Genomic DNA, 13,448 nt, shown 5'->3' on the forward strand with positions numbered 1-13,448 from the left:
ATTGTTAACAGGATCGGGATTGTTCCCAGAGGCTGGAGGCATAGCCCACGGATTCAGACTACAAGCAGCAACAATCCATCTGACTCGGATATTCAACATGTTCTGGTCAGGGATTAAGAGACTGTGGCTTGTCATGGGAGCTGGAATGACCGAACGTGCTGCCTACTATACCAGCGTCGAACTCCAGTTGAAAGAACATCGGACTTGATTATTCATAGAAAACTATGTGCAAAATTCAGTTTTTGACAAGTTCAAAGGGGATGTTGATATATCAATCCCCTATGATTATTGATTTATATATGACCCAAAAGGGTAATTTTCCCATTGGACTGGCTATCACGGTCTACGTCTAACCCCTCTTCACGGCCTCTTTGCGACCCCAATCACACAACATGGTTGCGCCCCACGCCGACGGAAATCGGGGTGTGTGATAAGCCACCCAAGGTGAAGTTGCCTATTTCCATACTTCGCGAAATAGGTCTCGAAAGCGTAGGTTATCGTCCTAGAATAGGCCCTCATATGGGCACGTTCGGGAGATTGCTGACGAGGTAGATTGTGGTGACGCTCCATCCGAGACAAGGTCGTATGTGGTGACCGTAGTACCTACAAGACCGCAGAGCAATCGAGTATCAAAGCAGGTCGTTCTGGTATTAGATGCCATGGCGAGGACTGCAAAAAGCAGGATTTTGGAAAGTAAGATGGCTTGATAACGATGGGTGTTCAGCTTAGGGGAAGAAATGAACACAACTATGAGTGATAACATGGATGGTCATGTGATCATGTGATCATGTGGCAGCTATCACTCGCTGACTTTGCCCAATCTTTTTTTGCCATCTCTAGGCATCCTGCTTCTTCCTCCCTTAATAGCTCTAAACTATTCTTGTTCTGGCTCTCTCTTTTGCTCCCCGTGTATCGTATTCCACCGACATCCATATACTCCACATTAGGGCGTGCCAAGCTACAACATGGCTACCGTAGTGGGTCACTCGAATGACGCTGATCCTGGTATGTACCTCTTTTCTCCGCCGGCGGGGGCTCGATTATTTCTAGACTAGCAAGACGTATCAAATAAATCTAAAGCTAAAGAAGGAACAAGAACCAAAGCAAAGAAAAATAAAACTCCGCTCAAAACAAACCGGTAAGGGTAATGTTTTGATTGGTGTCAGCCAGGTCATTCTTCGGCTGTCAGATTGTTGTCCGCCATCCACAGGATTCCGCCCCACCCCCATACCCACCCCCATACTGTACCCTGCTAAGTTTCTTCTACTCCACTCCTTCGGACCGATCTCATGCCCGGCACCATGGTCCGTCACATGTTTTCTCTGCAATAGTTAGTTGATCCGCTATACTAATCCGCTACCAGAGTGCTTCCGCCCAGACCCCATCACCTCTACCCGCACCTGAGCCCGCCCGGTTCAACAATAACCCTGTCTGCTTCGCCACAATCCGGTCGGTAGAACGCAAACTGAACATTGATGAACCGGGCCTTCGGGCTAAAGTTGCCTTCATGACCAGCATCCAAACTCTCGAGGAAGAGACAATGGTTCGGTCGCTGCACCCTGCTCTGAAGCATTGCGATTGTGTTTCAGTAGTTGAGGGTGGTCCGGTGAGGAAACCTCTGTGGCTAGTCCATGCCCGCGGCGCCCGGAATATTTACAACACACACGCCGCTGGCAGGGAAATACATGTCCTGCCGGCACAAACTCTTCCACCCGTTACACCCTTGGGTCTGTTGATGCGTCCTGTCAATATCAAGCGTATCAACCCCCGGTCTTTTCTCGAACCCCAGAAAGTCAACTTAATTCGCGAAGCCTTTCCAGGTTCCATCGGAGCACAAATACTCCTCACTGGTTGGCTATTGATTTTGTTTCCGGAGAAGAAGTCGCTAGAGGCATGCTGGGATAAGGGTGTCCCGGACGAGGTCGGTGGTTTACGGGTCGGATACATCATAGCATCATTCCATGCGACAGCTAACATCGTCGAGTCCGGTCGAGCGGTTAGCAGTGCGCCAGGAACCCTTGCTCAGCAGGCGGCACTCGGCCTACGATTACGGCTCCCAGGTGGCCAGGAGGCAATCACGACAGTGACGCATGCGTTTGTCCGTCTTGCCGATTCCAGAATGTCAAAAATAAGGAAACGTTTCACGGAGTATATCTTGACAGCGAAAGATTACCTCAAGCGGATGACACCACCGCCGCGGCAGACACCACAGGCTGCCATTGTCCACCCGAAACAGGTTGCGAACTCGCCAGTTGGTAAACAAGTATGGTTGAGCGGAACAGACACCTGTGTATCTATAATCTTTCCTTTGGTGTGCCAGGGTACATAATGTGAACATAACTAACCTCACTAGATTGGCACTATTACAGTAACTTACGACCGATGTACGCGCCACCGTATGATTCCATATCCCTATGGATTTCAACACGATTTGAGTTTGGTCACTGGGCCGAACCTCCCCCAGCTCACGAATCCCCCCAACACCCCCCGGGTGACAGAATGGGGTCCATATGAAGCGGCGCTTCAAGGCCGGCCAGTTTTTGTGCACCGCTACAATATTGCAACCGGAAGCTTATTTACTTACCAAGGCCATGGAGTAACAACACAAGCCCAGCAGTGTATTATCCATGGGACCCAGTACAGCTGGGATGCACGGGCGTTTGGTACAGCTTTGCTATGGAGGACTCCTCGAGACACAGATAGCGTTCAAGGGACATCAAGCAGTGTCCTATGCTTAGGCGAACCACAGCACAAGACAGCTAGAGCTCTTCTCTTCCAGAACTTCGAGGCACCCCTAACGGCGAGTGAAAGTGTGCATATCGATGAGAACGAGGAGGGCCCTGTCTTTAAAGGGGGGTTTCTTTTGCCCGAAGAGATCCGTCGCTCACATATCATTACCGTGGGAGAAATATATCCAGAAGACTTCCGTACCCCGCAGAAAAGTTCTAGCTCGGAGGTCCCTACGCAGGAATATGGTATGACTGTGTAGGCATGTTTGAGAGGAGAGCTGTTCCGGTAGATAGGGAAAGGTTTGCTAGCGGAGAGTACGAATATGGGCGGAAGGATAGAGATTGACTTGCTTGAGAACATCATTATCATTATCATCATCTTTTACTTTTCCATCGGATTCAATGGTATATTCCAAAGGGTATTTAAAGCTATATATGTATTACTGTCGATTTTGCGCAAATCTAAACCTTGCATGTTGATATATCTAGTGTCCGAGGTGCCCAGAAAGAGAACTTCGATGCATTAATGGAATAAATTTCGTTTAGTCTCCTGGGTTGAATATTGTACCTGGTCTCCCCCGAATCCATAGGCAAGGCATCGAGTACAAGTAGTGCTTAGCTCAGCTCGATCTTCACTTTCTCCTGCCACGTTAATTGTGTGGCTGGCTGTGATAAGAAAGATTCGTATTCTGGGTCTTGCTTTGATAGGCCCGATCTCTAAGTTGTTTCGTTCTGTGCGTAGCTACAGGTAAAAATCTACTTGCGGTGAATGGCGCATGTTGAGCATCCTAGGTTGGTTATCCCTTGAGCATCGCTTGGTCTTGTGTAAAACGTCCACACCGCAATTTTTGAGCAGCTTGGTATAGATGTTACGTTATGGCTTCCTGAAGCATACTGAAGTAAGAGGTGCTCTTGAACCACAGTCGTAAACTAATGTAGATCACAGATGATCTGGGTTAGACTATGATATTTGAGGGCTTTCGGCGCCTTTATACCTTACATTCCTCATCCATACAAGTCAAGTGGGCGCCAATAATATATTTAATTAGATTAAGAAACTCGAGCTACCTACTGTATATAGAATATATGTCCCTGGGCTCACACCCAAAAATTTGCGGCTGGATCCTTTATGTAACAGCATACATGCAACAAGAATTCAGGCCACGTAATTCGAATAATGCGCATGATCTGTTTTTTTTTTTTTTTCGTAACCGAATGCGGATCTAGAAACAAGCTTCCACCCAATAAAATTCCCTCCAACCGAACCCCCACGCAGATGATATCCTTCACACTGCTAGATCTGATACAAGCGGGATGCCAGGTGGGCCGATCATTGAGATCTATTGAGTAGTAGTGCATATCTAATCTATTTAGAAACCAAACTACTTGGCTTCCATGTCTCTCTTAGGAGCTGTCCCTCGATGAAAGTAGTTCTAGTTTTCCCGCAGCTTGCTCAGCCAGCCACGGTGTTCATATAATTGCATAGCAGCCACTGGTATCCAACTCACTCTAGTGCCTCACTTTGACCTTTATAGGCAGAGAGCCTTCGCACAAAGACGAACATAATATATAGTTAATCAGATTACATGAACTAATCGGGCAATGAATCAAACTCCTTAACTAATGATCTTCATCGTACTTACCAACCGCGGTAGCCAATACCAGACATGGCTAGTCAGATAGCACAGGGTGGCAAGTTGGATCACAAAATATTAGTCACACTTCACCGATCTCTCATGCGAGTCTGGACCAGCCCAACCTCCGTTTTGTTTTTCAGCATCGACTTTTCGTTCTGAAACTAGATTCGGATCCAGGCCGACATCTCTTGAGATTGGTGAATTGCCACAGGCCTCTAACATTGCGGTGAGTTTCTGTCTGACTCTGTATTATGTTTTGAAAGCCGGCTGTAGACAAGGTGGCAGGTGATGGGCAATGCCAGCCGTGCATGCTCTAGGACATGAGATATTGTTCGCATAGTCCGCATGCATTCAGCATGTAGTGGTACATCCTATCTTACTGTGCTCTTTTAATGATTTATTGGTAGCATTTAACACATCATATAAACAAATGACTAAGCGAGCCTTTTGGCTAATATAAAAGTCACATCGGTCCCTCAGCAAAAGCATCATTGAAACAATAATTGTCCCAGCCTCCGAACCCCTTGAATTACTTTCATTGCAGTGTGCCTCCTCGTTTGCCAGGATTCCAACAAAGACTCGGAAATTAAAATGTACAAGCAGTGGATCACGATTCATCTTATCAATAGCATGCATTCGGGCCACGTGTATGTCAAGCATGCCATCCTGGAATAGTGAGTAAATAGTCGCTTTACAGCGCTTGTCAAATTATATTATCATCTTCTCTGACAGAATATAAGTGGCCGATTCCACCGGAATGGAGACAGGAATGATGAGATTTCGACTGAAATGATCGACCAAACCCAAGTGGCTCCAGGTAGTTCCGTCAATATAAACTCATGCGGTAACCCGGCCGAAGCTTCGGGAACGGAGGGAAGCATTGAGTTGTATGACGGCTATACCAGGATTGCCAAAGTCCATTGGCTCTGCCACCTGGGTAACCATTCCAGTGAATTTGGCATCTCAGAGCTGAACGACCATTACTGGATCAAGTCTGGAGCATGGGACGCGGACTCGGCAATTGGCTTCCTTGATGTTCAAGTTGGAAGGAAGGACTGAAGCAATCCGCTTACTCGGTCAGACAAAAGGAAAGGTATATTCTCTTTTTCAGTGCCATCTCAGCTGGTATATTTTGTGTTAGGGCTAGCCACTAGCGTATCCTGAAATGGAGGTTTCGAACTAGAGTGGAGATTCCCAAGATGGCTCATGTAATTGAGTAGACTAATCGCTAAGGTTCTAATCCCATGTGCGCGGTGTATGTATAACCTGGCGCTTACTTAGCGAGTACGTCGAGCCATACAGGCCAGGCCAGTTGTGCGGGTGACCCTCGGGGCCGTAACACTCTCCCAAGTCCCCGAAGCTGTCCTGTTTGCAAACTGTCGCTTTCTTCGTGGGTCGATTTTTGGAAATGCGTTGGTGTTCATGCTGAGAGTTCTTCGCCATCATCTCAACTGGACCAAAGCCCTAGCTCTGTTGAACGCAACATGAAAGGGTCTTCACGTATCGACCTAAGATATAGTGACGGAAAAACGGTGGTAAGGCGAGTGTATATGTGGCAGAAAAATCTCAATAAATTCTCTAACTCTCTAAAACTGACAATAGTCCTAAAACATGACAATCAGGTGGACAACTTAGTAACCAAAACAAACAAAACAAAAGAAAGGGTGTTTTTCGGGCGAAAAACCAGCCTGTTCCTAACGTAAAGGAATTCCAAAAAGATGCAGCAGATGTAATCTGATCATCCAAGGTGTGATCAGGGTCGCCACATTCTCACTCTCAGTCGATTAGATGCGTCCCTGCTCTCTGAGGATCCAGACTGGGACGACGTGCTGCACTTTCCAATCATCGACTGAATTGAGGCCATCATGAGCGAGGCCATGTGAGCTGCCATTAAAGAAGATGGATCCTCCGTGGTAGAGTTCTTCGGTTCGATGGCTTTTCGGGGGACCGCTATAATTTTCGAAACCGGATGCGTTTCATCCAAGCAAGATGCACCATTTCGGAGACAGAAATTGCAGACATCATAGTCCCCACCCTGGCAAAGCTCACAGTGGTAAAACTCGTCCCCACTGCAGATGTTTACCCGGCAAATGTCACAGAATTTGGGCGAGGCCATTTGATGGACAGTCTCTGGTACCGGCAAGTCATGATCCACCTCATCCGGGTCTAATAGACCACAGATGTGTGGTTGGCTTCGCTCGGAAGCTTCCGAGAAGGCAGTGCGCCCAAAGCGATCTTGGAGGTGTTTATTCACATTGGTGATTTTCAACAAAATCTGAGTGGCCTCTAATGCCCCTGATGCTGCCACTGTCATCAGTGGAGTACGACCATACACGGTGGCTAGGTTCGGATTGGCACCGTTGCAAGCCAGGATATCGATCATATCTGTCTTTCTTTTCATTTGGGCTGGGGAGGGTGACGAGCCACCTCTTCTAAGAGAGGCTAGGAAGAGGGGTGTCTCGCCGAGATCGTTTTGTGTGTCCGGGTTTGCGCCGTGGCGTAAAAATATTCTCGCGTAATCCTCATTTGGGGCAAAGGCGGCTCTGGCCAGACATGTCCTTCCATTTTCATCTTTGAGATCAATGTTTTGACCATGAGAGATGAGCAGTCTCAGCATAGCCTCCATATCATTCCCAACTGTCTCATCACCGTCAAAGTCAGACTTCCCGTCAACCTGGACTGTGGACACCACAGAAAAGATGTCATTCTTGTTGAATGCCTTTTGCTTGAGATTATATGAGGATCGCCTGACTGTTAAACTGCTTTTGACCCTCTTAGTGAGGAAAGGTCTGATCAACCAAAAGAGAGGGGATTGGTTCAAATTGTTCTCGTTGATCAGCCTGGCTTCTCGCTTCAGGAGCATGTTTGCAATTGCCTCGTAATTCTGAGCTACGGCCCAGGAAAGAGCACTTTCACCGGCCTTATTCGCGAAATTTGGATTTGCCCCATACTTCAGCAGTAGCTCAACCATGAAATCGTCACCGTTGAGAGTGGAGAACAACAAAGGTGTTCGGCTGTTCTGTTCAAGGCAGTTGGGATTTGCGCCTGCTCGCAGCAACAATTCAACGGCTGGTGTATTCCCAAGTTGCACAGCCCACAAGAGCGGAGTCCGGCCTGTATTGTCTTCAGCTTCCGTTTGACACCCTTTCTGTAGAAGGAGTTCCACAAGGTCATTGTGCCCTTCAATGGACGCCAAAGTCAAGCTGGTTTTTCCCGTTTCATCGCGATGATGGAGGTCAAAGCCTGCATCGATGAGATGATGACACAGGTTAATTCGCCCACATCTTGAAGACACAAGCAGAGCAAAATCCCCAACACGAGTTGTTGACGTGAGGTAAGACAGCGAATGGCGTTGAAGAACTGAGATAATAGCCAGGTTTCCCATCTCCACTGCCGACAAAAACGCTAGCTTTCCAACGGTTCCGCGTTCTCCAGGCTTGATATTCTGAACATATACCTGGAGGTCTGACTTATAAATGAGGTCAGCTACCTTGTTGTGTTTGAAATCAGCTGCCTTGTACAACAGAGGCTCCGAAGAAGGAGCGTCCATATCATCAAGCCCTAGATCAACCAACCGCCGGGAAAGATCAGTGCAGCCCGCACGTACAGACCAGACCAGTGGAGTCACTAGACCATCTTTCCAAGAACGTCTCGCCGACCAAGAATTTTTCCACTTTGAATATCCCTCCCCATTTCTCCCCGAAATATGCTCACAAAACAAAGCAAAGAGATCTTTTGAAAGTCTCTTGGACTTGGACCAAGATTCTTGGACTTGTTGGAACTTTTCTGGGTCCGATTCCGACCATTGACTCACCAAGTCCCCGTCTCCAACTGCGTCAAATAAGATATGAGGGTATCCTAAATCGGGAGTTGGATTGGGATCAGCCCCATTTGCTATAAGCAATTCAATGATGGCGGCATATTCCATGCAAGACTCTTTGTCAGCACAAAGGAATGTAGCTGCCTGAAGTAATGGCGTCTCTCTTAATTTGTTCCTCGGGTCCGCGTGAGCCCCACCGTTCAGTAAAAGGTGGACCGACGACAGAGATCCTGCTCTGGCTGCGAAGAAAAGCGGAGTCTCTTCCAACTCATTCCTTTGATTCGGATCACTTCCTCTTGTGATTAGATCGGCTGCAAGTGAGTTGGATGGGCATTGGACGGCATAAAAGAGAGCTGTGTTTCCAACAATGTTTTGGCTGTCGAGCTTAGCACCTTCGCTCAACAAAAGTCTTGATATCTGGATGCGCCTCGCTTTTATGGCAAAGAACAACGGTGTTTCGTTTACTTTGTTTGACAAATTGACGTCGGCACCACGCTCAAGAAGATATCTCACAACCTCTTCATGATCGTTCCCTGCGGCACTGCACAGAGGGGGATCCTCCAGGGAGCCGCTTGGTTGGTTGGGGTCTGCCCCTTTGAGTATGAGAGCTTGAACAATTTTCAGATATCCCTTTGACACTGCCCGGTCCAATGGAGTCTCAAGGTCCCACGTGATTGCCCTCAGATTTGGGTCAGCGCCTTTCATCAACAGCGCATTTACCAACTCTTCATCACCACTGCGAACGGAATATATCAAAGGGTTGCCACCAGTCTGATCCTGAGCATTGACATCAATGTCTTTGCTCAGAAGCAGTCTCGCTGTGCTTTTTTCACCCTTGAAAACTGCTTTGATGAAAGGCGTTCGTCCGCTCGTATTTGGCAAGTCAGGATCAGCTCCATGATTGAGCAACAGTTGAACCATCTCGTAGTTCGCATCAGACACTGCTCTAAAAACCAGCTCCATGTTCTTGTTAGCGTATTCGCTGATAGTGCCATCCTTTGGCAGAAGTAAGCGAACTGCTTCTAGGTTTCCCGAAGATATAGCCAGCTCTAGCGGACTATCCTCTCTGAACCAACCACCCCTGATATGATTGTATTCAGGATTGGTCCCCTGGTCAAGGAGGAGCTTCATGATTGAGACATGACCCTTTCCAGCAGCTTCCTTAAGTGCCCGCTGCTTCTGTTCTTGTCCAACTTCGGTACCGGCGGAACCGGATAGCAAATACCTAACATCGGCTTCATGCCCTTCACCAGCAGCTTCCTCCAGTGCATCATCTTTTGAAATCACACCATGGCTCATTTCAGGCCCGATGAGCTTGACGGTGCTCTCGTGACCTGCCCGTGCAGCGTAGGTCAAAGGGGTGTCCCCCTTCGAGTCTTTCGCATTGACTTCAGCCCCGTTTTGAAGTAGGATTTGAAGCCATTCAGTGAGACCAAAGTATGCGCAAACATGGGCTGCCGTTATCCTGCATGTACTGTACTTCAAGATGTTTGATGAATCCAGGGGTTTGCCCCGCTTGATTGGAGGCCCCTTCATGCTTTGACAAGCAGCAGAAAAGCATCCGATGCTGGCTAAAAACTGAAGCGCAACATTCTTTGCATCATCGCTATTTGAATTTCGCGCATGGTCTCCCCAGTGTTTCGTGCAATACATGTACAAGGGATATCGCTCATGCCGATCCATGTATGATTCTGGGTTACTGCAGCGGCCGAAGGAAAAGGGCTCAAATGACATGTAAGTGAGACAGTTTAGCGCTACTTGACTCTCGGGGTCCTTCAAAATACCTTCTGTCTGAAGAAACTCATGTGTGGTGTAATGAATGAGGCGCACAACATCGGTTGCTCGATCCCAGACTATTAGTCCCGCACACAGATTATGAAGAATATCAATATCCAGCAGAAGCTCTTCATCTAGGTCAGACTGCCCGCTTTCAGTCACTAATGCATGCTGCAATTCGACGGAGCTGAGTGCTTGTTTGCTGTGGGCGAGCCAAGACAGAGCCTTCCTTGCCAAATCGCGAATTTCATTTGCCTGTCGATCAATGTCCGACATCGCTCGTACATAAGTCGGGGTTAAACCGTCCTGACCTCTGGGTAGAGCCTCGAGGGAACGCTTGAGATGGCGGATCGTTGGCATCTTCATCAGGTACTCTGTATGAAGCTGAGCAAGCAGAAACATTCCGTCTGCAGCTTGAAGCACCATGGATTGGATATGTTCTTCGAGATATACTTTTCCGGCGACACTGACCACAAAAATTGGCAACTTCCGATTCAAGTATAGGAGGATATCGGCTTCGTGCGCCCGAATTTCCTTCTGTATTGAGCCAGGAAATTTTGACGAAACATTCGTGTTGTTGAACCGTGAAGTCATCAGCAAATTGATTGGAATGTCCCTTTGGATATCAGATAGCTCAGAAAGCAGTGTTTGGTGGCTCTCGTAATCCGAGACATAATATTCGTCCACTGCATCAAGGACAATGAACACACGGTTGTACTGCCTCAGACATTGGCAAAGCACCACCAACAGCTGTTTGATTGATGGACGAGAGCCCGCGGTGGCATGTTCTTTGTGGAGGCGTTTGATGTTGTCTGGGATGCTTCTCTGCTTGGCAGTGACCTGCCGTAGCAGCACCTGTAGCATATTCTGAACAGCCTGTTCAGATTTTGGCTGATAGCTGCAGTAGATATATGCAACAACAGACTTTGGATCTTGCTTCGTCAGAGATTGAAGATGCTCAATGATGGTGGCAGCCATGACCGTCTTCCCAGCGCCCGGGATACCAGGGCAGAACAAAGTTTGACCAGCGCTTTGAAGCCAATTCTTCATTTCAGCGGTCTCAAGAAACCACAGGCATGTTCCGTCTATTCTTTGGGCCAGTCTATCATTCTGCACATCGTTGAAGTTGTGTGGGGATAGCCAGTCAAGGATGGCCATTTGATGCTCTTCGAGAACAGCCGTATTGAGGACAGAAACACTTTCTTTGATTGATGATACGTCCTCACTAACTACACATGTCGGAGGGTAGATCAGCCACTTGAACTACCTTGGCATCACGACCAGACAACGGACAGGCTTCGATACTGACCAGAATTCAAGATTTTTTGCGCAGTATCCTCTGCTTCAACCTCTTTAGGCGTCACAAATTGCAGCAGCTCTTTGGCACAAGCCGATGCAGCTACTGCAGCGTAGTTGTGCCAGGTGTCGTTCTTGTGGGAATCTGCATAGTCGGATATTCCGCGAATAACAAGGCAGGGAAAGGCGTTCATCAACCCAGCCGCTTCCATTTCCAAGCAAATGGCCTGATGTGTTTTTCCAATTTCGGTCCGTGTTGGTGCGTGCTTGACAACCGCATTGCCTGTAGCAATGGTTCCATAATGAATCACCGGGCTGGTATCATGTCTTTCCCATTCCTGGCGATCTATCTCATAGTCTTTGTCGCATTCCGCACATGTTCTTCCACCAACGTGAGGGTATTCGGCGTGAAACAGCCTATCAGAATCTTGATTCGGCCTGACCCAACCACCTTTTTTTCTCAACTTCGGGTATTTGGTGAGTGCTTTCTCAATGAAAGATGCAACCTGACTTTCGTTCAACATATGCTCAGTCTCCAGCCGGGTTAAGGCTGTCCTCAGAGACCTCGGCGGCTGATTCAACGGGTACCTGGCCTGGATTGAGCCGTCTCCGAGCCTCCTGCCAAAGTCATAGACAACGACTCCACCATTTTCTTTACTGGAACTGACAACAACATCTCCAAGCCGCACATCTTGGACCTCATCGAGCTCGTAGTCAGGAATTCCTGCTCCAATGCCTACCATCAAGCCAAAACGAATGCCAGGAAAGGTAAAAAGCATGTCCTTGGCAACCGCGGCGGCGGAGCTGGAGCCAATCTCGTTCTTTGGCAAACATGTGATGACAACATTAAATTTTCCCACGGCTCCCAGCAAATAAATGTTGTCATCTGCCTGCTTCGGTGGTGTCTGTGGGCCTTCGTGCTCCTCGTCCAACATAGCCTTGGCTGCACTCAGCTCGATTGGGAGCGCACACACCCATCCGACTGTGTATCTTTCATTCGGCAAGCTAGTCGACATGATCGTTTCAATTGTCTTGATGAGATGTAAATGATTTTAAGATCTCAGTTCTAATAACAAGTACGACTCGAGAATATGAAATGAGGTGCCAGATACCCGGGATCCAGGGGCACATAAAAGAGCAAAGGTTTACGGCCCAAGGCATGCAACTCAGCCGCATCTTTCCCGTACAAAGTACGGAGTATCCCTATGTAAACCTGTTTTTTGCCCAAGTTGCGACACCCGGGCAAAGATCAGCACACGCTAAGAACTTGGCTGCATCAGATCTGCAAACCCGGGCGCTCGTGCCAATCGTGCTAGGGAGTACGGAGTAGTAGGGACCACCTTCTCAGTTTCATATTTACGCATCTGCCGCCGAGTAGCAATATGACACAGAATAGAGGATAACCCGTCTAGCAGTAAGACTTCTGAGTTGGGAGAATATATGATCACATCGGCTTCTGGTCACCGGCCATCGAGCGACAATCAGTTTTATATCAGCAACAGTTATGTGGGCAAGGTTGATTATGTACTCAAAAGCCCATAGTCCCATATCCATCCGATATGCAGTAACTCGCGACACAAGCAAGCCCTGGACGCGGCTGGTCCTCGGATGGGGACTGTCCCAGGAATAGGAACCGCCTCAGGACAACCGGGGTCGCAAGAACACTCGACGGAACTCACATGACCAAACATATCCCATGATAGGGTTCCCCAGACGCGCCCAGGGCCAGTGCATGGTATAAAGTTTTCAGGAGGTAACCGGTACCTTGTAACAAACATTGGACCGGTCACGCTTCAGAGCATTGCTCCAGACCAACAGGACGGGAGCCAACATTGTTTGCAAATTCTCTTCGTCAGAGAGCAGTGGATATGCTATGGAGAAATGCCTTTCTTTCGACTACCGTCGGACTTCGAGTCATTATCTGTTGATGTGCAAGGCGATCATGTTGCTATTGGATTCCAAAATGGTCAAGTTTTGTGCTTTGACATTGATCGACGTATCCTGCAGTCAGTATTAGGGTACGCTCTATGGACAATCGAGCAGGCCACGTAGATACATAGAAATCCGGTGAAGATAAGGGTCCAGGCACGACAGTCAGGCAGATTCGCTGCTAAGAGTCCTGTACTGTCAGATGCCATTTTTCAGCACCCACAGACCTTTTGTATATCCTTTCAAGTCCTAGTCAGGATC

At 48.1% G+C, this 13,448-nt stretch overlaps 3 protein-coding genes across 3 annotated transcripts; 2 read left to right on the top strand and 1 right to left on the bottom strand.

Annotated features, from left to right (window-relative positions):
• Window positions 1-1,301: 1,301 nt before the first annotated feature.
• On the top strand, window positions 1,302-2,989 carry LCP9604111_1401 (uncharacterized protein; the record flags this gene model as incomplete). Its single annotated transcript, XM_039077738.1, has 3 exons — window positions 1,302-1,304; window positions 1,364-2,263; window positions 2,354-2,989. 3 exons carry the CDS (start codon window positions 1,302-1,304, stop codon window positions 2,987-2,989), a joined length of 1,539 nt encoding a protein of 512 aa, XP_038933949.1.
• A 1,968-nt stretch (window positions 2,990-4,957) lies between these two features.
• On the top strand, window positions 4,958-5,425 carry LCP9604111_1402 (aegerolysin family protein; the record flags this gene model as incomplete). The annotated part of the gene is made up of 2 exons (XM_039077749.1): window positions 4,958-5,040; window positions 5,107-5,425. The coding sequence occupies 2 exons, from the start codon at window positions 4,958-4,960 to the stop codon at window positions 5,423-5,425; spliced, it is 402 nt and encodes a 133-aa protein (XP_038933950.1).
• A 694-nt stretch (window positions 5,426-6,119) lies between these two features.
• On the bottom strand, window positions 6,120-12,274 carry LCP9604111_1404 (uncharacterized protein; the record flags this gene model as incomplete). Its single annotated transcript, XM_039077761.1, has 2 exons — window positions 6,120-11,191; window positions 11,272-12,274. 2 exons carry the CDS (start codon window positions 12,272-12,274, stop codon window positions 6,120-6,122), a joined length of 6,075 nt encoding a protein of 2,024 aa, XP_038933952.1.
• Between the last annotated feature and the right edge of the window lie 1,174 nt (window positions 12,275-13,448).

The sequence above is a fragment of the Penicillium roqueforti genome, assembly GCF_015533775.1.
Source record: "Penicillium roqueforti strain LCP96 04111 chromosome Unknown scaffold_01, whole genome shotgun sequence".
Lineage (NCBI taxonomy): Eukaryota > Fungi > Ascomycota > Eurotiomycetes > Eurotiales > Aspergillaceae > Penicillium > Penicillium roqueforti.